Source organism: Rosa chinensis, chromosome 7 (genome assembly GCF_002994745.2).
Source record: "Rosa chinensis cultivar Old Blush chromosome 7, RchiOBHm-V2, whole genome shotgun sequence".
NCBI lineage: Eukaryota > Viridiplantae > Streptophyta > Magnoliopsida > Rosales > Rosaceae > Rosa > Rosa chinensis.
Window position 1 is genome coordinate 17,693,340 of NC_037094.1, and position 26,499 is coordinate 17,719,838.

The 26,499-nt window shown below is 38.3% G+C and overlaps 4 protein-coding genes across 4 annotated transcripts; all 4 read right to left on the minus strand.

Moving 5' to 3' along the window:
• Positions 1-422: 422 nt before the first annotated feature.
• On the minus strand, positions 423-2,094 carry LOC112177267 (bifunctional dTDP-4-dehydrorhamnose 3,5-epimerase/dTDP-4-dehydrorhamnose reductase). The gene is made up of 2 exons (XM_024315564.2): positions 1,469-2,094; positions 423-1,117 (listed from the first exon to the last, which is right to left on the minus strand). Exons 1-2 carry the CDS (start codon positions 1,919-1,921, stop codon positions 671-673), a joined length of 900 nt encoding a protein of 299 aa, XP_024171332.1. The 5' UTR covers positions 1,922-2,094; the 3' UTR covers positions 423-670.
• A 3,656-nt stretch (positions 2,095-5,750) lies between these two features.
• Positions 5,751-13,001, minus strand: LOC112179830 (phospholipase D beta 1). The gene is made up of 10 exons (XM_024318311.2): positions 11,447-13,001; positions 10,659-10,772; positions 9,638-9,832; positions 8,938-9,186; positions 8,774-8,842; positions 8,536-8,683; positions 7,695-7,843; positions 7,185-7,376; positions 6,875-7,072; positions 5,751-6,330 (listed from the first exon to the last, which is right to left on the minus strand). The coding sequence occupies exons 1-10, from the start codon at positions 12,398-12,400 to the stop codon at positions 6,037-6,039; spliced, it is 2,562 nt and encodes an 853-aa protein (XP_024174079.1). The 5' UTR covers positions 12,401-13,001; the 3' UTR covers positions 5,751-6,036.
• Positions 13,002-13,797: 796 nt separating this feature from the next.
• LOC112177514 (ras-related protein RAB1BV) lies at positions 13,798-14,295 on the minus strand. Its single transcript, XM_024315808.1, has one exon. It carries the CDS (start codon positions 14,293-14,295, stop codon positions 13,798-13,800), a length of 498 nt encoding a protein of 165 aa, XP_024171576.1.
• Positions 14,296-18,675: 4,380 nt separating this feature from the next.
• LOC112177515 lies at positions 18,676-20,003 on the minus strand. Its single transcript, XM_024315809.2, has 2 exons — positions 19,014-20,003; positions 18,676-18,903 (listed from the first exon to the last, which is right to left on the minus strand). The coding sequence occupies exons 1-2, from the start codon at positions 19,666-19,668 to the stop codon at positions 18,869-18,871; spliced, it is 690 nt and encodes a 229-aa protein (XP_024171577.2). The 5' UTR covers positions 19,669-20,003; the 3' UTR covers positions 18,676-18,868.
• Positions 20,004-26,499: the final 6,496 nt, after the last annotated feature.

Here is a 26,499-nt window from a genome sequence, read left to right on the forward strand (position 1 = left end):
ATTGAATAGCATTTCACTCTACTGTCTCTAATTGATTTCCCTTTGTCAGTTGTATCTGAATTTAACTAAGACATGGTAATTTTACACTGTCTCTACAGCTTTGAATCAAAACACAGAAATACTATATTCGTTTCATATTTCTTCCCTCCCTTCTTGCAACACATTAAAAATTTGGAATAACAACCAAGGACACTTGACATTGTATCATAGCATAAAAGGATGTGAAGGGCTCTGCAGTCAATATGTTTTACGGTTTACCAAGTTCAGGCATTCATGAGAACAATCGAGTTCTATAGTCACTCTATGACTCTACATTATCAGTGATTGCACTCACCACACAGCTGATTAACAGAATCCAAGGAGTAAATATTGCTCTCCAATACAAATTACTAAAATCCATACGTACATCATGAATGACTTACGAAAGAGTTCAACTTGATAAATCATTTCCAACTAGTTTATTCACTGATCAAAGTTATTTCAAAGACAAACAATTTTTTTTTCTTTTTCTGTTACATATTTCGAATACAACATTCAAATACAATTAAGGCAGAGATGCATGCCATCTGCATGGAAGCTGGGAGAAGGGGATGTATAGTGGAGAGATCGCATTAGCCTACATGAGCCCTCAATCCAATCAATAGCAACAAGGAAACCAAAAAATTCAAACCTAAGCAGTCTTTTGATTTGGCTTGAACACATTCTTGATGAGAGACTCCTTGATGGACAAAAGTTCAGGGAACTCTTTCTTCAATTTTGACGCATCAAGCTCATTGTTGCTCCTCGGAGCAACAATCACCTTTGCCTGCTCCTCAAGAGTGAAGTTCTTCCAGGTGAAGCTGGGGTCGATGTATTGCTTGTACATCTCCAAGATCTCATTGTGGCTGACCACTCCGGGGTTGGTGAAGTTCCAGATTCCGGTGAGATTCCTCTTTGCCATCTCCACGGAAATGGGAAGGAGCTCGTCCAAGATGGTCATGGAGTTTGGAATGTTGACCACCTTATCATACCGAGCAATCTTGGTGATGAAGTTTCGTGGGTTCTGCAAGTCCGATGAAATGGGCATTCTAACACGAAGAGTACAAACATTCTCGTAATTCTTGAGCAGATCCTCCACCTTCCAAGTAAGATGGAGCAACCAAAATCAGTGAACATCCACATAAACATACTTAACACATAGCAATGCCAATGAAATCAATACACCCCCACCTCACAGTATTATTATTCAAAAACACGAACAGATATTATTGACCCAAATGAGATCCAAAGTCACCATCTTTAACTTTTGACTGATTACCATCAGCAAAGAAAAGAGAGCATCTTTCTAACTCTAAACACAAATCATAGCAGATCCAAAACAAAAAAAAAAACACGAGATCTAACCAAAGTGTTTCACGTTCGAACGAGATCTTAGCAGACCAGAATAAAAAGTAGAAATACGAGAATATATAATGTGATGCTGACTCACCATGGCTTTGGTCTTGGAATAGAAAGATCCGATGAAGTTGGGGGTGTCCTCCTCCTTGAAGCCGATGCCGGAGCCTTCGGGGTGAGCCTGGTCGTACTCGAAAATGCAGCCGGTGGCGTAGTTAACGAGGACGAGGCCGCGGTCGCGGCAGAGGTCGGCGAGGGTCAAGGTGCCGACGACGTTGGTGCGGATGGTCTCGACCTTGTGGGACTCGCACCAGTCGACGTTGGGGCGGCCGGTGACGCCGGCGGCGTTGAAGACGTGGGTGGGCTTGACGGCGGAGATGTCGGCTTCGAGGGAGGCGCGGTTCTCGAGGCGGCCGGAGCCGTACTCGAAGCTAATGCTCTGGGCCTGGCATATCTTGCCGAGGAGGCCGCCAATCCAGCCGGTCTTGCCGTAGATCAGGAACTTGAGCTGCTGGTCGGCGGTGGCGCCGTTGGCCGGAAAACCCATGTGTGAGATTTGGATCTAGATTCGAAATGAAATGGAATGGGATATTGGTGGGCGTGTTTGTTTGTGGGGGAGAGAAATGAAATGGAGAGTGAGTGAGGGAAGGAGGGAGGTGGGCTTGCTATATATAGTTACATATACACATCTACAGACTACATGGAAAGACGGAGTGGACGGAGCTAAATGGACAGAGATGGGGTATCTAATATTCAGTGTCCGACACTCACACGAGGTTGGGTTACTATGAGACTCAATCTCACACTCCCCACCATGGACTCTACCCTTTTTTTTATTTCTTATTTTTTTATATGAACTTTTATGATTTTACAGTAAATTACTATGCACAATAAATGAGAAAAAAATACACGAGTGCATGTAAAATGTAGGAGTCGAAAGTCGCCTAATGATAGTGGTTTTCATCTTCGCCCCGTCTGGTTAGCAGGAATATCAAAATTAGAAAATGATTTATTTTCCTTTCCAGACCAATGTGGAATGGAATATGTGTTAGTATTTTCATGTGGGTGTTTGGAACATTACTGAAAATTAAATTCTAGAATTAATTTTCCATTCTTATTGCAGTGTTTGGTAAGTCATAAGAATGAAATATAAAATTATAATTTTCAATAACACCCTTTCACTAATTATTACGTGATACTGGAGTACCACGTGGCACTGTCATGTGGTGGTCCAAACCAATAATATCACTCGAATGTGGTGGGGACAATGCAGAGGTGAAAAAAAATATTAATTTAAGAGACTAATCAGAAATCACTACGAGTCACATGGCCCAATAACATCACCCCGGACCACCACGTGTACTATGGTCCGGGACCATGTAATAATTTCTCATATATGAGATTAACTTATAAGGAATATTAGTGGGGGAGTATAAATTTTCAGAGGGATAATTAATGTAATTTTGCCTTTGACAGTGGGAAATGGAAATAGAATACCAACCCTTAAGGCCTTAACTAGGTTTCTATTCAGGCTTTAAGAGGGAGTCAATTTACAGTCAAATCTCATTTTTTATTTCCTTTCCTATCTCTAATTGGAACCAAACGGCACATCTAAATGGAAAATGAAATTAATTCCTATTCCATATCATGATTTCCTGTCATCCAAATGGGGCCTTCTTCTTTATTCGGTGGTCATTCTTCAATATGGGATCAAACGCATCTCAACCTTTTAACTATGGGCTTTTTCTGTTTGCCCGGAGTGGAGATGAGGCTAGGGTGCCCATGAGCTTGGGTGTCCTAATCAATTTCAAATGGGCTTGGGCTTGGGCTTTAGTCAAGGTGGCTTTGGCAAACTTGACTTTGGGCTTAGGTCTGATCTGGATCCGTATTTGGGATCCTGGTCGCTTACAAATCCGGATCTTGAATCCGAAACAGCTGCTCATATTGTTCTGCTATTGGTTATGGTTCTTCAGAGTTCGTTTGCCTAAATCCGAGGTTCTGACACCCTTGGTCGCTTCCGATCTCTTGGTGAGCGAATCGCCTTTCCTTGGTGGTCATATCATTGGTTACAGTTACGATTACTTGTCTATTTACACTGCTTTAGTGACATATGCAGTGCAGCAATGCCTTACAGCATCAAGTCACATGGTTACCTGGTTACCTTTTATTCTCGATGCGATTGTGCATCTAATTATGCTTTATTGTTTTTTCTTCATTACAGATGCATTTGTGCATCTTGTTATGTTTTATTGCTTTCTTTTGATGTGTTATGCATCACTCCATGTAATCCTCAATTTTCACTTAATATAGTTTGTCGTCTTCCATTCAAAAAAAAAAAAACTTTGGCATCATAGTAGAGATTTTGGTAATAATGAGTGCTAATCAGGGTGGTGCCACCAAATTTTGAGGCTTGGAATTCTTCGGATGTAGTTGAGCCGTTTTTAAATATACTGTGGATTAGACATTTTGCCACCTTTTTTTTTCCGATAAAGAGTGTTTAGCAATCCTTGTTAATCATCAAAGCTACAAAAACTATTTGTTCAATTTTTATTTTATTTTTCTGCTAATAAATATTACTTAAAAAATTATATTTTATGAAATTTATATATAAATTAAGGAAATTTATATATTAACCTTCCCTAGTAAAAGAAACCAAGCACTTTACCACCGACACTCTTTCTTCTAGCCTCTTCATGATCCACAATAGTTTTTTTTTTCTTTTCTTAGTTGAATCGAACAGAAAATACTATTAGAAATGTTTTATTTATTTATTTTTTGTCTGAATTAGGAACTAGAAATATTATTGTCTGAAACTCAAGGCAGACCGATACTTTGTCCTCATTATTTCCTGCATTGTTGTCTTTTATTTTCAACTGCAAAACGCCAATTAAGTTATTTGGTAAGTTTTAAAGTGTGTTAGTGTCATGCCAAACGCTTGAAAATTTATCTACTATGACATCGACCAAATACTACTTCACTCACCCTCTTTAGTCTTTAACCCCAAATGATTTCATGTGAATCTCAACCACTCTCTTATCCTAATCCTACCCTATTAATGCTATACATTTCCAAAACCCTTCTCTCCCCTAAGATGATTTCTGTGGAAAACAGTTGCTGCTTTTCGTATCATTATTTCTAGCTAGAAATCATACCACCTGTAAAATATTGCAGAGGATCGATCGAGATCCTTGTGTACTAGAGAGTATAGTAAACTAACATTTTTCATATATATTCGTGAAACATATGCATCGTGGAGATTGCGTGCAACTTTGTAAACAAGCTTCATCTCGACATGTTCTAATTAATTAAAGGGGTGCTCTTACTGTTTTCTTCTATTTTTCTATCCCTCTTTCACTTTGTTTTTTCTTTTTTCTTTATTCTTATCCCTCAATCTGAGCATTAATCCCCAGATCCAAACCCTTTTCGATGCATAAAATAAATCTCCTATTAACCCTTTCAGTGATGGCTTGTATGATCATGTGGGATGAAGGAGTATGGCAGTTGATGCAGATGCAGAGCACTTAAAATTTCACTATGTGATAGTGAACTAGGATACGAATCTAATCTGTCCAAAAAGATAGGGTGGCTTAATTGAGGAAGAACACTCAACTTTAGAATGGATCGTGTGACAACATCGAAAGGGAAGTTTGTGGGAGAGCGGGGCCTGCTTTCCTGTAAACCACAATTTTACTCATCATTTAATTAATTGCTCAAGTATCTGAAGTTGAAATGTCATTAGCTTTTATGTAAGACCCGAAAGGTTTATAGCGTTCGTCTACATTAAATCAATGTAACAATACATTAATTAGATTAGTTTGATTTAGAGGTAGACTGACTTCATGCATTAGCAAATTAGTTTGGGACACCATTACTTATCAAATTAGTCGATCACTGTATCAAACTAAGTCTATTTGGTGCATTGATATATTGATGTACCGTTGAACTTCTTGATTTATAGTGACATCATTACACTGGAAAGTTATCGTCACTAGAACACCTGAAGAAGAGTAATCCGAGGAGGCTCTATCTTGAGTCGAAATGTCGAAAAATGTAAATGCAAAGCAGCCCGAAGTACAGTATGAGCAGCTTTTGTTACCGGCTCTAATGGTATACCCCAAAGAAACAAACTGATAACTATGACCTAAAACTCAAAACCGAAAAGAGCTCCTTCATCACGATCCTCCGTTGGGTTACTCAAAGCTGAACATATTTGGCGTCGGTTTCTATTCCAATGATTTTCGTCCTCCTCCAACCCTTTTTGTCTTTTTAGAATTACATTTTCCTAGAGTCCAATGACGATTGCACACTTGCTAAACGCTTAGTAAATACAGGTGATGGAGAAATTTTTTAATTTTTGACAAATGGTGATGGGGATATTGAAAATGAAAGAGCCTTGAATAAATGCCAATAGTGCGGGGCAAGAAAATCTAGGCAATTTATATTCACAGATCACAACATTTATTTCCAAACGTTATGTCCACAAGTCAACCAACCTCTACCAAGTATATTCTAGGTTCAAATTCTGCTTCTGGTGTAAAAGAAAAAATGGACAAGTTGATGTGTAATTGGATCAAGACTTGTTGTTTATTTGTATGACCAACGGTTGAGGCAGAAGTATACCTTCACTTGGGCGTAAAACTGTACAGGAGTTGACTGATTGAATCAGATAGTGAGATTTTCTTGGATGGCTATAAAATCCCCAAGTATGTTGCCACCAACATCTGGAAATGTTGTGCAGCCTGCAAGATGCTTCACCTTGCCCATTTGATCTACTTCAACCGGATATTTCAGCAGGTGGCCCTTCATTTCTGTAATCTCATCAGCAACATACTGCCTCCAGTTCTGCTCGCTCAAAGATCTTACCCGCTGCACACATTCGAGACTCTCTGGTTGGTTGAAGGAGTCTTCAAGAAAACCAATATGCTCCGCCCAAAGTGATGTTCTATATCCATATATCTGCAATGACACAATTAGCAAATTTTTGCAAATTTTTTATTCTTGTTGGCTATTATTTAGTGTAAATGGATGACCTGATCCAAATTATACTTAAATGGATAATGCCTTTACATAGTTGATGAACATTTAAAATTCAAAAATGATATTCAAATCTATCTTTCCGATGGTACTCTAAATTCATTACAACATTAAATCAAACTTTATCCTTTCAAAAAATCAAACTTTATTGGCGAATTAGACTACAAAGTTTGCCAGGTATGAATCCTAATACCTTGAACCCTACCTAGAAATCTAAGAACCAAAGTACATTTAAGTGAAGAAAAAACTAAAGGACAGAGCAACCTTGCAGTTAATACTGCTAATGGACGCAAATTCAGAACTAATTTCAATGAAATTTGAAAAATTACATAAATTATATTTTGTTTGCAACTTTGCATTGTTTTTAATAATGGAATATCATTTTGATGTTCTCAGCCTTCAAAAGTTTTGATGAATGATGTACAATACAAATATAAATACAAAAAGTTTTTAACTTCAGGCTTACCTGTCCGTGTGGACTTGAGAGTTTCCTTGCCCAGGTATGATGAGGCTGATATGCCCCCATTGCTATTTCAGTATCTCGCGTACCTTCCATGGATCGCTGATTGATATTTGCAGATCCTAATATAACATATTCATCGTCCACTATCATTCCTTTTGAATGGACATAAATCATAAAGCGCCGGTTCTTCCGAGTGAGTGCCTGGGTTACCAGAACCAGCACAAATTTTTTTAAGTATATCCGATACCAGGGCTTCTGTATGAGAGAAAACAATATATCTACTGAAGACTTGAGAGAAATATAAGGGACTTACTTGAGGAGTGTTTGCTTCTTTTTTGTTTGCTTCAGTTGATTTTTTTGCAGCAGAACTTTCTTCACCACTTGGTTTTTCACGATTACCGAGGCAAAAGAAATTCAAATAGTCTTGTGGACAATATTTATTGTGAAGTCCAGCCTCCTGTAGAGCTTTGTAAATCATTTCATACATCATTTGCATCGTTTTGTGCTGCAGTAACAAAACAAGAAAACAGGTGAAAAACAAGCAGCAATAGACTCATGAATTCTGTTTGACAGCACATCTGAACAATAATCAATCCAACTTGCCAGAAACTAAAATTTGGATTCTTTTAAGATAGGTTGAAATAAATGTGGATTCAACACATGCTTTACGAGGACAACAAGAGCTTCATTTGTACAGTATTCATTCTCAAAAGTATTATAAAGCCCAAAATCTGTGTATGACATGATGAATTCTAAAAAACTCTCAAGCCAACAACAATTCATTAAAATCTACAACTGCATTTTTATATGGTAACTAGGTTACCTGCCAACAGAGAATTCGTTGAAGAGGACTGCTTGTAGGAACACCTTCCGGCCACATGGGGATAACAACATATACAGAAAACCTCTCGTTTGCTTTAATTTTATTCACAATTTTGAGAGCAATTTCCATTGGTATCAAGTTATTTGCACCTGCAGATAAAGGCATTATCACCATTATCAGTAATGACGATAAGACAGAATTTATCAAATAATGCAAATGGCATTTGCATACCATCTTCTTCTCATCAAGGACTGTTATTGATCTCTACTTAAAAATAAAAGACAGCTAATTACATTTTTTGGAAGCTACACAACTAGCCTTAATAAGTTTAATTCCCTGAACACCAAGAGGTCCTGTCAGTCTGGCAGATTCAATCATATTCAGAATATAACTAAAGTACAAGGCTTCTGACCACCAAGAGTAGTTATTGACCACCCCTCTTACAATTGGTTAGTTTAAATAGAAGGTACAGTCTCATCCAAAAATGTCTATAATCTCAGCTAAGACATACAGCATAAAAGGCTATATGAGCAACCCTAATGTCATTGATAATCGTATCGTACAGATTTTGACTAAGATTGTAGTAAATCCAAACAAGTAAATCACAAACCAAGAATCTGACAAAACACCAACTACAAGCAGTTTGAAATGTAACCAGGTGAACATAGCAGAATTGGCTCCAGAAAAAGCATATAGTACAGTGAGAAAAAGCAAGGGAATTGATGCAGAATATAATGAAATAAGGAAATTATACTGATAGCCTACATCAGGAATACTGACATGTTTCAACCACTTTTATTTCATTTCTCAGTCCCCTGCTACTAATGTTAAGAGTTCTCACCTAAATCATTGTATAAGGTCCAATTATATGATGATCCAAGGAAGTACTGGTTCTCTATGTAAATGAAATGTTGAGCAGCGCGAATTGCTTTGACATATGCGGCATGTATACTCATGTCTATCAGCACATTCTTCCCACACACCAGGTTCTGTTGCCATAGATAGACATAAACCATCAGTGATAAAATCATGAGATAAGAACATAGTGCAAAGTAGTTAAGAACTAAAGTTTCTCTTACCATGCGTGAAGCATCTTTTGGGTCTTCTGGAAATCCTCTTACAGAATTGGAATCAATTGAACGAAAAACCTTCAATTGTTCAGAAATGGTTAACACTTTACCATTTATATAAAAGTCATTAAAAACTCATAACTCAGAAAATAGCAGATTGGCATCCAATATACCTGAACATCCCAAGCTTCTAAATCATCCTCACTCAGTTGAGGAAGATCTGCCATCCCCATAATTTCCGGGATCCTCTCAATCTTGAGTAATGCATCATCATGTAGTGCTTTTAGTTTCTGCATCCCACGTGGTTTTGAAGCTTTTAACCAACGCTCCTGAAAATTGGTAAGGATATCGTATGCTGCCGGACCCTCAATTTTACTGTGCAAATCATGCCATGGCTGCCTTGGACAACCAACAACACGGTCCTGTTTGTGTTAAAAGCAGACGGGTTAAAAGGTGAAACAGGAAAACAATCTACATAATCATTTTGGAAATCTAATTATCCAGGTAATCCCAATCTTTGTAATCAGCTACTGAACCAATAACAAAACTAAAGTACATGGATCACAAAATTATGAGATATATTTATGAAAGATTCACCAATGGGCAGTGTAATCCACTAAATCCTAGCAACTATTATCCTCCATTTTTGTGCATAGATCTAATGATGTCCTCATCTTTGAATAGCTAAGTCAATGATTTACAAGTTATAATTAGCATTTAAACCAGAAAATGCTTAGCTGCTATGTGTTTTGCAACAAATGACATTTTCTAGCCACCATTCATTACAGTAATACATGAGTCTTATCACATTAGACGGCTTAAACAAGAAAATACAGTATCCTACAACAAAGTAGAAATATATAAGATGTTTACCGAAAAAGTAGGGTTACGATTGTCATCCTTGTGGACTGTCTGTAAAGTCCTAAAAATAGGATGCTCTGGAGTATCGTAGCGCCCCAGGCACAAATCAAGACCACCAACAAATGCAATGATCTTTCTTTTAGAATGACCTGCATCAGCATCAACAAGCACTGTTTTCTGATGGTGGGTGTAGATTGTTCCGACTTCCTGTAACCAAATACAAAAACAAGAGATGCAAAGCAAGCATTATTCACAAACTATACATGAAAATACAGACAAAGAAATGTGAAAGACAATTATGCAACGGATGAGTTTCTTAAGGAGTGAACAACACATGAAAACATAAATCAGATCTTTATGTAATATATATGTGCCTATAGTTTCAAAGAACAAATAAGAATTCTTGGACTAGTGAAAAAGAAAAACTGTAAGCAGATTTTAGCAAGAAAACAAATTGCACAGTGGCATATATCATTTCACAGACATTAAAAATAAGCTTAAAGCAGCCATATTAAATGTTGATGTTTCTGAATCCAATAATGCCATCAACACGTCAAGAAACCTAAAGGGGAACACTTTTCCTAGTCCTTCAAAAGCTTCTGGAGTAACTTCTCAACCTGGAATGAATCCATCAAGATTTTCCTTTTGTCATCTTAAACAATTTGGAGAAACATGAAAATAAACTCGTCTCTTTAGACCAGTATCATTAGTGGATGAAGGGGCCACATATGTTGGCATACATTCGTCTTTTAGGATATGTAAATCAAATACAATTGGTCCCAAGGGTCACATAATATTCCTTAACGTGGATTTAACTTTAGTTGGTGTGGGACAATTGTATTCGATTCACATATCCAAAACAATTGTTTACAACCTGCATATCCCAGAAGACCTTAACTTAGATTTTCAATATTGCATTTGATTTTCATATACCATAATTATTTATTACTGTAGTAATGTAGCTAGATAAGTAAAACCAAATTTCCACCACTGTAAGCTAAAAAGTACAAACAAACAAGAACATTCGTCGAACCTGCTTTTTGGCCCAGCTACCCTTTCCGGCTGATCGAGGGCAAAGTAGCACTTGGACTGAAGAATGCTTAAAGAAACGGCGAGTTTCCTCATCATTGGTTTGCATAATTCCATCCTACATATTAGACGGTATCAACATCTAGCGAAAAAAAGAAGAAGAAAGAATTATGTATTGAATGGCCAATTTTACAGGTTCTCTAGATTATGTGAGAAGAAATATTGAATTGACAAACGAACAGTGAAATGGATAAAACAAAATATTAGTCTTCTAGATTATAAATTTAAGTAAAACACAGGACCAGCCAAATGAAGCATAAGCCTTTGTACAGTGAGGTGAAAAAAAACATGAGATCAATATGAAAATGACACAGAATGAAGGAAGATAAGGCTGCAAAATAATTACAATTTTGTACGTACACTTCACTTTGGGTCACTTCTGCTATAACATTATCAAAAATTAGCCGAGTGCTTCACCTATATGGTGTTTGTCAAAAACAAAACCAAAAAGTAAGCATGGAATCTATGGCATTTGATAACCTACAGGAATGCTTTCCCATAGGCTAAAGTAGAGATCATCATTGTACGACGCTAAGAAAAGAATATATCAGATATGCAAAGGCATTTTGACAGATTCAACATCGAGCCAAATATAACTTGTTCAATAAAAGCATAAAAACCAAAGCAACCTTATCTGTGAAAAGATAATATGAAATTGACACTTGAACCAAAAGAATGCTACATTGCAGGAATATCACCATGGAAATATATTCCATCTCCTTGGGGACTTACCGTTTTATATCCCATAATGCTCCTTGAAGTTGGATCATCCCAAACAAGAAGCAACACTCTCACACCTTCCTGTGACTTGTTCTTAAGAAGATCCCCTAGTATGCAATCTGTTCTGCCATTATTATCCCGTAGCAACCTAACTTTGTGGTACACCGACCACCCCACAATGTATATCAAACGGCGGGCCTGACTAATTGCATCAAATATGTCTTGCCAACAACTCCCATGCTCATACTCAACATTGTCGTCAAGCTTGATACTTGGAAGGCAACCATCAGGAACATGGGCATCTTGATACAGAGTAACCTTACCGCCTTTCCTAACAGGAAAGTAAGTACCAGGAACCCCTTGATGATCAGGATCTGAACCTACCCCATTATCATAAGAGGTCAATTTTTCAATAGGAACATAGAGAATCGATAAGGTCAAAACAGCTCCAGGCTTACAGGGCTTGCCATTGGAACCAAGGATTGGAAAGGTGCCCTCAACTTTGATCCCAGAATATACCCGCTCAACTGGGATTGCTACAACACCTATGAGCTGGGAACCCACAACATCACTATCTTTCACAACAAATTGCACTTCTGAAGCATAATGCGCAACCGGAACATCAAAATGTTGCTCCCAAACAGGGTTCTCACTATTACTGATCACAAAAGTCCTCCCAACTACAGCACCTGCAACCGACACCGTGACATACGGATCACTCGTTATCTTGTTGTTACCAGTCCCAGGCAATCTTGCAACAATATCCCCCAGAGTCTTGTGAAACGCATCCATGTTTGGAAGGTTTTTGGCCTCTTTGACCAATATAACCAAGTTCCCATGGAGTAGCTCAAGCTTCCGAGACACACTGCCTGTCCGAAACGGCACAAGTTGTTGTCCCTGAATATGTCCCGACCCTCCAAACGACAACGCTCCAAACGACAACGATTCTGCGTAACGCCTAGCCATTACAGCAAAACTGATTGGATTTGATGAAGCCGGCCTCTTTTATCAAACACAAGTGAACTCCAAAACTGATTATTATAACTATAAACTGGGGTCTATGTAAATACCCAATTCACATACACCCCCAAAGATTCTTGTTCCTCCACAACAAGGTAAGCATAAATTGATGGAAAGGTAAAGAAGCCAACTGGGTATAATGATGTGGTGAAGCAATGGAGAACTCGCACAAGGGTGTCAACAAATTCAATAATAATATGATGGGTATGGAAGAAGTAAAAGAGGGTAGGCTAGAAACAATGAGAATATGAATAAAGTCGCCATCTTTGAATTGGGATAAGAAGGAAGAAGAAGAACAAGAAGCAGACTTTGCCATTATTAAAGGGTAATTAGTGGACCCTGATGATGAATATTCAAAGCGCAATCGGGAAATGAAAAACGAGAAGAGGAGGGTCTGAACAATTAAACAAACAAGAGTTGAAAATGAATGAGGTTTACACTACTTGGAAGGTTCCATCAGTCTAAAGAGTTTGGTTGTGAATTTGTGATGCGAGATTTTGTTTCCTTTGCTAGTCTGGCTTTGTTCTCCGTCAACGATTAGTCCAAGGAGCCGGCACTGTCAATTCCAAGGAGGGAGGAGGCAAACGTGTTACCGTTGGGTTATATGGGGCTGCATCTGGGCTCCTAATCTAAGCCCATATTAGATCATCGTGCATGGAGTCCATGCTATTTTACTTAGAGTAGTTGATAAATAAAACTCTCAATGATGCGAACTAGCATATGGTTTATCTCGTTCTCTTTGGCCAATTACGTATGGTCGATCTATAGTTAGTTTTGTTGTCGAATGCAACAATGCATTTCTTGCATCATAAAGTGAATGAAATATTATGTCACAATCGGCCGATGTTAGAACATATATAGAAAGTACGGTCCCCAAAGTGTAGTTTTATTTGTGCTATTGGCAGACTGTTTTAAAATTGTTACTTGTGCTAATGGAAATCTGTGGATTCTTGAACCTCAAGTGAGTGAAATCATCACTCTCAAAAAATTATAATAAAAAAAATTAAAAAAAAAATAAAAAGTGAGTGAAATCATACTCAAATTACTTATATAATAAAAATTGTTATTATTCTTCTCATGCCTTTCAAATCACATCCCACTGGTGAGCTCTCCCTTGAGTGACATGGATCCACTGTGTTTGTGAGGTGCGTAAATATGAGCATGATATGATGCAATATGACATAAAAAGCTAAATATAGCATCTAATTGAACTTTCTATCTTAACTTTTAGGCACCAAGGCTGCATTTGGTAAGAATGAGTAGATTGGACAACTAGAAATGACTAGATTAGATTGGATTCGGTAAAATAAAAAACAAATTGTTCAAGAAAAAAAGGCCTAATCTTAAATGCCTGAGGCTAATGCAAAGAAAACGTCTTCAACATTCTTATTAGTCTTTGCACTGGTTTCCAAGAACATGATGCCGCACGCATCCGCAAGAGCTTGACCTCTACACCTCGGCACAACCCTTTTACTCTCATCATCCACGTCCGCCTTGTTCCCCACCAGTATCTTGTTCACATTGTCAGAACAAGAATGTATGTTTTTACGAACCCATTCCTTGACGTGCTCGAATGATAACTCATTTGTGACATCATACACCAACAAAATACCATCAGCTGCTTGGTAGCAAGCTCTTGTGACTTTTTTGTATAACCGTTGCCGGCCGGTTGTGTCACAGATTTGCAATTTGACCCATTCATCGTCCATCTCAATGGTTTTTAAACTCAGATCTATCCCTATAGGTATATCCAAGAATCGAAGAAACAGGCTGGTCTTCCCAACGCCATTGTCGCCGAGGAGGAGAAGCTTCCTGAAGTAATTGTGGGTTGGTACTGCCATTAATATTGAAAGCTAGCAAGAGAAGAAAGATGTAGGTAATTACTTTTTACCTCGGGATAGCGTCTTATGGAGTGAAACAACTATAGCAAAAAATAAAAGAGAACTTGAAATGAAAAATAGAATCTAAGAGGTGCCCTTATATAAGCATCAACCCATGAACTGTGTGAAAACTAATAATCATAACTAGACTTGGATAAGGAAACTAACCCATTTCTGTAACTTCCTCTAAATCCTACTGATACAAGGAGTGCGCAACCTGTTAACTGAAATACTGAAGATCATATTATATTGCACAATTAATAAACACAGCAAGACATATTTTTAACCATTCAAAACAACATACACATATAACATCAACACATAACATATGCTAGATTGTGGCACACACCAGCTTGTGAGGAGAAAGCCATTGCAGCCAAACAAAATCTTCTGAGATCCTCTCGAGTAAGCAAACTTATCTATGGGGCAAGATATTCTGACTGCTCGTCGTTGGAGAGGTCTTTGGGATCTTGTATTTATATTGATCAATCCGATAAAGTCATTCCCATAAAAGGCTTCTTAATTCTATCAAAACTGTATCACTATAAGTTTATCTGATACTAATTGCTTGGTTTCCAAGCCATTTAGATCTCCTATCATATTTGTGTGACTCACAACACAAATACAATTAAACAAGGATTAGGATTCATATTTGTTCTCTAATTACTCTTGTTCTGTAATTAACAATAAGTTGTCACTCTTAATATGAATTATATAGATATTCAAATTCTGTCTTACAATCTCCCACTTGAATATCAACAAAATTCACTATGACAAGAATATTGTTTTTGACCAGATATAGTAACCATCTGAAGTGTGTACCAGAGAACAAATTAATTCCAAAAATCTAACCAAATCTCAGTCAGCATATTATCTTGAAGAAGAACTACAAAAAAATTCAACCTTAGAAAAGTTGAACACATTGCAATCACACCCTTCTCAATCATACACCACAAGAGACACAAAAAGTATCACTTAATACACATAAATGTTGCTGAAATGAATCTGCTGTTAATGCAATATATGTGATCCTCTTAAACGGCTCAATGTGCAAGAACCTGATTAACTTGTCATTCAAAGAACAACTCATGAATACTTGATTCAACATGACCAATTCCCAGAATACATGCATAATTATGAATGTCATAGAATCAACCACAATCAAAATATACTGCAGTAACACAAATGATCAAAGTAAATGAATAGAATTTTACAAATTGGAAAAGAGTCCAAAAAGAAAATTACATTAAAATAGTTATCAGAAAGAAATTATACTGAAAATTTTGAACTCAAAAGAAACAAACTGTAATCTGAAACAAATGGCTCCCACTCAATCCTGCACAGCCTCCCACTAAAAATCTGCATCCAAGGCAGGAAGTATGCCAATATTCTTGGCATGAGCCTGAAAAGCTACCACCGTCAGAGGCTTAGTAAAAGGATCAGCCAACTGCTTCAATGTATGAATTTTAACAATTTCAAGCTCCTTGTATTTGACTCTCTCTCTAACACTATAGTACTTTAAATCTATATGCTTAGAATTTGTCGACCTCTTATTGTTCTTAGTGAAATAAACCGCAGCTGAATTGTCACAATGCACTTTCAAGGGTCTAGAGATTATTGAATCTACTAACTTAGTTTGCTGCAGAAAATTTTTCAACCATAAGCCTTGACAAGTTGCCTCATAGATTGCTATGTATTCTGCCACCATGGTGGAAGTGGCAGTCTAAGTTTGCTTCACACTTTTCCAAGCTATTGCACCTCCAGCAAGCATAAACACATATCCAGAAGTTGATTTTCCAGAATCAGAATATTGTCCTGCAAAATCGGCGTCTGAGTAACCTACCACTTCAAGTTCATCCACTTTTCTATAAACCAAACAATAATTTTTGGTCTTTTGTAAGTATCTTAACACTTTCTTTCCAGCGATCCAGTGCTCATGGCATGGATTAGATTGAAATCTAGCTAAGATACCTACTACATATGCTAAATCTGGCCGTGTGCACACTTGAGCATACATCAAGCTGCCCACAAGTCTGGAATAAGGTTTGTTTTTCATATCCTCCTTCTCTAGCTCATTCCTAGGATATTGGCTCTTATTCAGCTTATCACCTTTGGACATTGGTACATGTCCAGGTGAACAACTATTCATATCAAATCTTTTCAGGACTTTTGAAATATACCTTTGTTAAGACAGCCCCAAAAGATGTTTGGACCTGTCCCTAAGGATTTCTATGCCCAGAACATAAGCTGCTTCCCCCAAATCTTTCATACCAAAGTTATTTGATAGAAAGATTGTAGTTTCAAGTAGCAAAGACATATCTGTACTAGCAAGCAATATGTCATCAACGTAGAGAACAAGGAAAATAAAATGCCTGCCTTTTGTTTTCATGTAGACACATTCATCAACCAAATTTTCGGTGAAGCCAAAAGAGCTTATAACTACATCAAACTTGAGATACCACTGCCTTGATGCTTGTTTTAAGCCATAAATCGATATGTTCAGTTTACATACTAAGTGTTCATTTCCAGGTTCTATAAATCCTTCAGGCTGCTTCATGTAAATCTCCTCATCTAGATCGCCATTTAGGAAGGTGGTTTTAACATCCATTTGATGTAATTCCATGTCGTAATGGGCTACTAAAGCCATTATGATCCTAAAAGCATATTTCGTAGAAACTGGCGAAAAGGTTTCATTAAAGTCTACTCCTTCCTTCTGTGTAAATCCCTTTGCTACAAGTCTGGCCGTATGCCTTTCTATCGATCCATCTGCACATCTTTTGGTCTTAAATACCCATTTACAGTCAATTTCCCTCTAGTTTTTGACTGGTTCTACTAGCTCCCATACTTGGTTGTCATACATTGATTTAATATCATAATTCATTGCCTCATTCCACATCAAACTCTCATCACTCTCAACTGCTTGTCTATAGTTTGTAGGGTCATTATCATCCCCAAAATCAATCTCTGCTTCCTGTAAATAAACCTTATATTCCTCAGTGTTAATGGCTGGTTCTCTAACCCTCTCAGATCTCCTTAATACTTGGTTTTCATTCTCAACTTCATTTTGACTGCGGCTGCAACATTTGTATATTCAGGTTGGAGTTCTATCTCAATATGGAGTTCTATCTCAATATCTACAGGATTTGGTTCTTGAGCAGTTTGGACTTGTTCTTCAATTGTAGGCTGAGATTGTGGAGCTGGTTCAATGGTGACATCTAGACTTAGAGATGAGGTATCAAGTGGCTCAGGTTCATCTTCTGCTAATTCTTGGAATTCAAGCTCAAAGTCTTCATATGTATAACTGGGATTAGTTTCATCAAGGAACACAACTCTATTTGTTTCTATGATTCTAGTACTATGGCTAGGACAATAGAATTTATAACCAAAAGATCTCTCCGGATATCCAACAAAATAGGCTGAAATGGTTTTTGGATCAAGTTTTCCAGCTTAAGGATTGTAAGGTCTGGCTTCGGCTCTACATCTCCAAACATGTATATGCTGCACACTAGGTTTCTTATTTTTCCACAATTCATACGGAGTTTTGGGAATAGCTTTGCACGGTGTTCTGTTTATCAGGTAGTTTGCAGTCTTTAAAGCTTCACCCCAAAGAAATCTAGGTAACCCCGAGGTATACATCATGCTTCTAATCATATTAAGGAGGGATCTAGTTCTCCTTTCTGAAACACCATTGGATTCAGGTGTTCCAGGTGTAGTGTACTGTGCTTGTATGCCAACTTTCTCTAAATAAAGTGCTAATGGCCCTTTCTGTTGACCTAACTTTGTATATTTTCCATAGTACTCACCCCCTCTGTCAGACCTTACTTCCTTAATTTCCTTTCCCAACTCCTTTTCTACCTCAGTTCTGTAAATGACAAATTTTTCCAAAGCTTGGGATTTTTCCGACAATAAGTAAACATAACAATATCTGGTTGCATCATCTATAAAAGTGATAAAGTATCTATTTCCACATATTGTCTTGTTTGCAAACGGACCACAAATATCAGTGTGAATAAGCTGTAGAGGTTCTGAATCTCTATTTGAGGTTTTCTTTCTGGACTTAGTCAATTTACCCTTTACACACTCAATGCAAGTTTCAAAATCAGTCCAATCAAGTTCAGGAAGTAAGTTTTCTGTTTCCATTCTGCGCAATCTATCTTTTGAAATATGTGCAAGTCTCCTGTGCCAAAGAAAAGCTTAATTTTCACTGAATTTTCTTTTCTTACTTAAACTGTTTCTTTCATTTTCAATAGATAACACATCATGAGACAAGGAACAATCAAGCATCCAATAATCATTAACAAGAGAAGCTGAAGCAAGATAACCAGAAATATGGGAGATTTTTATTCCTTCAAGGTTGATGGAAAAAGTACATCCACTCCTAACTAAGCAAGCTACTGAAATCAACTTCCTCTTCATAGAGGGAATATAAAAAACGTTTTCCAAAACATAGCTAAGACCAGATCCTAAAAGCAGTTTGACTGTGCCTATCGCCTTCACTGCTACTCCCATGCCATTCCCTACTGAGATGTTCACCTCATTTTTCTTTGGGGCCCTCTTTGTTAGAAAGTCCTGCAAACAATTAGTAATGCGAATAGGTGAGCATGTGTCAAGGTACCAAGAACTAGGAGAATAATCTATTGCGTTGACTTCGATAGAAAACAAAGAAAGCTGACACTTACCCTTTTTCACAAGCCAGTCCTTAAACCCCTTACAATTCTTCTTGATATGCCCTTCCTTTTTGCAGAAAAAGCACTTAAAATTTCCAGATTTCTTACCCTTTCCACTGAATTTCTTGGGGCCAAGTTTCACTGCTTTGTTCCCACTAGTTCCCTCACTTGCAACTACTGTATTAGACCCTGAAGCCTTGTTCTTACCCTTCCAGTTTGGTTTATTGACTAAATTCACAGAAATAGACTTGTCTCTCTTAAGCAGTTCCTCTTCTTGCACACAGATTGCAATTAACTCATTCAAGTCCCACTGCTCCTTTTGAGCAAAATAAGCTGTTCTAAGAGGCACAAAGCTAGCAGGGAGATTTTCAAAACAAATATGAATAATGAAAGCATCAGAAAAAGCAACATTTAAGTCCCGAAGTCTAGTGGTGGTATGCATGATACTCATAATGTGTTCTCTTACACTACCAGAAGCTTCATACTTAGTCTTTATCAACTTATCTAACAGTAGGTGGATCTCAACCTTTTCAGTCTCCTTGAATTTAAGGCCGATAGCAGTCATATACTCTAATGCGGCCTCTTGCTCAGCGACACTACCCCTCACAATAGGTGACATGGTCTGTTTCAAGATCAATTTGGTCATTATGTCGGCTCTATATGTCATTCTCTATGCTTGGCGACATCCTGATCAGTACTTTGGTCATTTATAAGGGGCTCAGGTTCTCTTAAACATATGTCAATACCCTGAAAGCCAAGATACAACTCAACCATCTCTTTCCATTTTCTGAAATTCTAGCCATTTTGTCATGCCCCTGATTTTTAACACAAATAAAAATCGATATATATAACCCCATAATTATATATGCGTGAAACGTTCAGCCAACAATACAAAATAAAACGTAAATGCTCCACAGAGTTTTGCTACATAGCGGATGACAGGACCCGCCCCGAATTTCACCCTGAAATCCGAAGTGGCCCTGCGGGGCCCACCTTAGAAGAAATTCTACCAAAAATTTGACGGAACTTCTCCTAAAATGGGCTACCCAAAACCTGTAGAAAGCATTTACACTTCTAAATCAAATCATCCTTATACTTCTGGAGCCACCCTGCTCCCCAACTCAACATCAATCTCCAATTCACAAAACACAAACCTCGACTTGAAAAACATAAATCCTATAGGTAATCAGAGCAATTCTAATAGAAAGGTAAATAAGGACAACCTAACTCAAAGGCAACCGCGGAAGCTATGCTGTTGACTATGCCTCAACTCCGTGTACACACAACCTCAACCAATTCGCCTGCAAACTGGGCATTTGAAATCGAAGGGCCCAGGGAAAAGTATATAAAAACGTTAGCGTGAGTGGACAAAATAAACAATTTTAAACCAAAATGATTTTTATACTTTCCCACATTTATTTCCTTAAAACTCTCGATGCATGCAACGATTTAGAAAACAAATCAAGAGAAGCTCCTCTCAAGAAATGGGCTAGTCACAAATAACCACAAATAAGAATTTAAATTCCCATGCTCGGGAAATAAGACCAGCCCCCACTGGTTAACGGAAAACGGACTAGCCCCGCTAGTCAAAAACAACAATAAAAGGATACGGGGAAGAGAGTTCACCATACGGGAATGGAGCCCCTCAGGCTCTACCTACCCTCGACTGCCACTCACACATAGATTGTGCGAGGAGGAGAACTAATAACCTCAACTACCATTCGCACATAGATTGTGCGAGGAGGAGAATATCACCTCGACTACCACCCACGTGAGGAGGAGAAAGCTACCTCACTGCCACTCACAAACACAAAGTAAGTGAGGAGGAGACCTATTCACATGACCCGCATATGGTGAGGAAGATGATCGTCAAAAGCCAGTAAATCTGTATAATTTCCCCACTTATCTCGCAAATAAGAATCCAAGTGTGCAAAGACGTGACCCCGCACGCCAAGATCATCTCAAGTTCAAAATAAATAAGATACAAATAAGTATAAAGTTTTACTTCGTCGAAATCTCATTATAATCTCAAATTGCTTAATATAAATATAAAATATATAGTATAAATTTTGAATCCGCATAAATCAAAGTAATATCGGAAATCAAACAAATCCAAAATCCTTAATTAGACATTCCTGATGCCAAAACCGATAGTCAATAAACAATTGAGAATATCCAACTCCATTGAAACTCATCTTAAATATCTTTCCGGAGCTTAACTCGGTGATTAGGGATATGCTTAATTCCGGAAGTTTTACCTCGGAATAAGAAATTCAACAAATAATATTATAAATCAAAACCAACCTTTGAAACTCATTATTGAAAGCAAATCCATGAAATAATTCGAAATCAATTTCCGAAATTTAATTCATTTCCTCAAAAAAATTATATGAATAAACACTAGAGCATTATTTTAAGAAAATAAATGCATGCATCGCTATTTAAAACAAAAGTCCACTCACAGTACTATTCCGATGATCACGCATTTGTGTTCCGTCATCGAGCAATAGCTCGGTACGTCATCCTGTACACAATTGTATTCCGTGAATAATTATTCAACAATTTAATACGATTCCTAAAATCAAATCCTTACAATTACATCTCCCATTCTCCTCGGATTCAGCCCAAACTATACCACTAATACCAATTCGTTAATTTAAAGGTTCCAAGGCAGAACCGAGAGATATCAGACGGTCGGATTCTCATAATTCGATAATCGAAACTCTAAACTTCAAAAATTCATAATTAATTCCAAGCTTCTCCAAAATTCACCAAACTTCACATACAAGCTCTATGATAATTATAGAATTTAACTAGCCAGAAATTGAAATTAAAAAGCTACCCTAGCCGCCGCTACCGCCGCCCACAGTGGCGGCACCGCCGCCACCGCCACCAGCTCCGATGGCCACCAAACTTTGGCAGCAGCACCTACTCAACGGAGCCAATAATTCTTTCAACTGTAACCAAGTTAGAAAATGAGCGGAAGTACCTCAACAATTAAGGAGAAGTTTGAACCCGAATTGTGAATAGTAACTCAGAATTTCAAACCTTCGATTCGACCTCCACACTGCAAATCGTGGCTCAAGGCTAGGGGCAACATGATCCTTGGGAAAAACCGCTCCTTCGACGCCGGTTTGGTGGCCGGATATGGCCGTAATCGCCGGAAATCGACGAAAATCCCAAACTGCTACAGTAAAGTTTCACGGGCCGATGCCTCGTTTTCCGGCCAAACCGCCGTGAGCTACCACCACCGGTGCCAAGAGGGGGCGGAGGCGAGTCCAAAGATGTCGGCTTTATGCCACCAGGTGGCTGGAGGAGGGAGAAGGCCGGAGTTGCAGGCGAGAGAGAGAGAGAGAGCGATAGCTCGGGGAGAGAGAGAGAAAACGCGGGGAAAGGGGAGAGAGAGGAAAATTACCCAGCAACAGTAAATTTTCAAATTTATACTTTCTACCAATGAACAGTAACTTTACTATTTCGCTTATAACTTTCGCATACGAGCTCCGATTTTTACGTACCACATATGCACGCGCTCGGTTTAACGTCCTCTACGACTTCCATGAAGAACATTTTCCCAAATTTTGACCCGAACAAAAAGTCAACTTTTAGGGCCACTAAACTACCAAATTAGGGTGAAAAGTGAAAGTAATTGTCGTTTATCGTCCAAATGACTAGTAAACGGGTAAGTGACGATACGTGATGTTACAGCGGAAGTCATAACAATGACAAGGCCAATAAAGTTTGCTTCCTACCCATAATGGTGCCAGCACGCCACCTCAGCTTCAGCCACGATTAGCCTGACCTGCAGGACTAACCCCTACACAATTCCATTGAATAGTGCACCGGGTTGCCACACAACAAACCCAGTAAGCTTATGAAGCTCGCATGAGTAAACTCAAAACCACAAAGCAAAACACATTTCTTATGTCACCTCAACCTAAAACACGATATACACATAGCTCACACCAACAGCCATCGATTCCATAATTTTCCATATCATGCCTACATAAGTCAACTGGTGACTAAACTACATGCTCAGATTCTCAACCTAGCCTCTCATTACACAAATTTCCCCGTCAAACAAAACCTCCTTAGATAATGTTTGAAAATCCCTTGACGCACAACAGTGAGTCACAAGGATCACACTCATTTCCTTCCCACCGGAAACCTTGTCATCAACATGACATCAAGGTGAAAACAATGAATCACCTTCCTATCCTCACACAGAGCACAATCGTCACCACTATGGTCTTCAAAATAAATCAAACTATCAATCAATCAAATCAAGAAGAAAACAAGGCAATCACAATTCAAAACAAGCAAAACAAGTCATGGTAACCCCTACATATAATTTAGTTCAGGAGATCACACTAAGCCAAGCAATTCAAATCAAAGTAGTCATCATAATCCCTCACTCTGACGTCTGTGGGTAGCCCCGACCATCACAGCAGTCCTCTCAATTTTTGTTAACTTAATAACAATTCAGCTCCGCTACCGATCTGTCATCACACAGATAGCCATCATCCTACTTATCATCACACATATATTAATCATCCAACCAATCATCACACAGATATCGTTGGTCATCACACTGATAGCGTCGGTCATCCAAATAATCATCACACAGATATCGCTGGTCATCACATAGATAGCGATCATCCAACTAATCATCACACATATATCGCTGGTCATCACATAGATAGCGATCATCCAACTAATCATCACACAGATATCGCCAATCATCACACAGATAGCGATCCTCACACATATTCATCACACAGATATCGCCGGTCATCACATAGATAGCGATCATCACATAGATTCATTGCTAGTCATCACACAAATATTCCTACACAATCTACACAGATATTTCTACACAAGCTTTACATGACAATCATCACAAAGATTCATCATATTGATGTCATCGATTCATCACACAGATACTCCTACATAAGCTACCATATCTTAAGTCTCACTTAAGACGGTCATACTAGACCCATGGTATCTCAACACATGATATCCTACAATCACAACTCAATACACAATTTCATCAGTCATCATCCAGGTAGCAATCATCCAACTCATCACACAGATACTCCTACACAAGCCTTACATGACAATCATCACAAAGATTCACCACGAAGCCACTAATACATGAATACATATGTATATATATATACCCCATAATATACACACACACACATAGTCATCCACTCAGAAATGTCACTAATACCATCTATAGTCACAGTTAATCTCATAACTCCAAGACAATATGGTAACTAGGCTCATAACACATATCGCGAGATTTACTCACCTCGAAATTCCTGTTGCGTCTTCAATACAGAACAAGGCAGCCACACCACAAAACAACCGTCCAAAGATACCTCGTCAAGTACCTGGTCACATATGGTTTCAACTTAGCAACAATCCACAAACGATTTAAGTCTGAAACCCCTGTTTTGAACTAAAATCCTCAAAGTGACGCCAATCGAGGCGAAACCACATCCGAGACCACCCAATGTCTCCGGAATGCTTCTACGATCGCTATGCCAAAACCATAAGTCGATCGGAAGCTCGAATCCTCACGGATCGAAACATCGAACGGTCCGAAACCATAAAAACCCTAACATGCTCATACGATCTCCAAAAAATACAAAAAATATACGAAATGCTCGTATCGACGAGCAGATCGAACTCAGGAACAGAAACTATCTCTGAGGTGGCCGGAAACAGCCGGAAAACACCACCACAGTGGCGGCGCCGCCACCGGCCCAAAGTCGGAATTTGACAAAACTCCCAACACCAAAGTTCTTCGTCTCAACTCCAATTTAAACTTTCATAACTACACCAAAGTCCAAATATGAACCGATCGATCGAATTTTACCTTAGAACAAAACAGCTCGATTGAAACCCTAGAATTTCAATTCCAAAATTCGACCTCCACGAGTTGAATCGATGCAAGCCACCTTGTGGGAAGCATCAACATCCTCCAAGCTTCAAAAGCCCTCAAGAATCACCGGCAAAGGTGGCCGGAATCTCCAACTCCGATCAAGGCGATTTCATCCCCGAAGCGGCCACTTCTAGTCGATGTAGCTCCCTCCACAGCTCGAATCACTCTTCAATCCTTCCACAGACCTCAAGAGGGGATTGAGGCGAGCAAAACCCACTTTTGAATCGAAGCAAACGGTGGCCGGAGGAGCGAGAACGAAGCCGGCGAAGTGGAGGCTGCGCGCGGGCTCGAGAGAGAGCTGGGTTTCCGTTTTTGGAAATCTGGCCTTCTTTGCAATTTCTGGAAAATTTCGTCCTCTTATGCCAAAATGGAAAGTTTTTCCGAAGCTCATAGCTTCTTCATACGAACTCCGATTCTCACGTTCCGCATGTCCACGAACTCGTATCGACGCGCTCTACAACTTTCGTGAAGGGAGTTTTGGAGAATCCCAACGAATAAAAAGTCAACCCTTGCGTCCCCCCCCCCTAAATGACCCATCCTGAATAATTATTCAGCCGAAACACTTCCGCTCCATCCACGAGCCATGAAACCATCCGATACCCACAATTTAAATTCCAGAAAATCCTCGGAAAATAAATACGAATTTCCGGAGCATTACACATTCAACAGTTCAATGTTGGTCAGGGAAAAACCTGAGTTCAAAGCTGAAAACAAGGAAAAACAAAAGTTTTAATTTTCTGTCAAAGCTGGAAAATTTTTGTTTGAACAAAATAAGCACACATATACTACATGATAGTGCATCAAGAATCAAACAAAACAAAAAATATAACATCCTTCACATAAAACACAGAAATTTTCCCAAATGCACATTCAATGAAACACTTTACCTGTTGGCAAAAAGATGATTCATTATACTGAAGATTAACTTAATTGTAATACTAAAACCTTTAGAAACTAAGGTATCACTGAATGTTCAACACATGTTTGCAAGAAGAAACATTCAGATCACTAAATTTAGTTCCTAGGATTTCATATTACACTGTTTTAATTTCAAGAATACAAAAGTCAATCCTTCTGTTGAAGATACAGTTACATTCCAGAAATCAATAAACACAAAGTTTGGTTCAGTAGCTAAATGATTTACAAAACAATATCATGACGAATTGATGTTACAATATATATCATAATACAATTTTGCAATCTAGTACCAAATTGTTGTTACTGAAAGTTTTAAAACAACCATCTTAATTTTCAGAATTTCATTAAACAAGATATATGAAGAATTAATCGGGAGATTGTCTTGTTTACTAAAATTCTATCAAGCGAATAACACAGTTATACATACAACTCATTCAAGAACATGAATTACACACAAAACAGCAGCACAAGAATCATCACTCAATCACAATAATTTCAATCGAACAAGATGATAGAAGCATTTTAATGCGACGTTTTACTTGCTTTTCCCTACATTTCTTGCGTTATTTCCTTATTAAAACCCTGTTTAGGAAAGTTTTCATTCTTTGATTGGGAAAGTTCCTATTTGTAGAA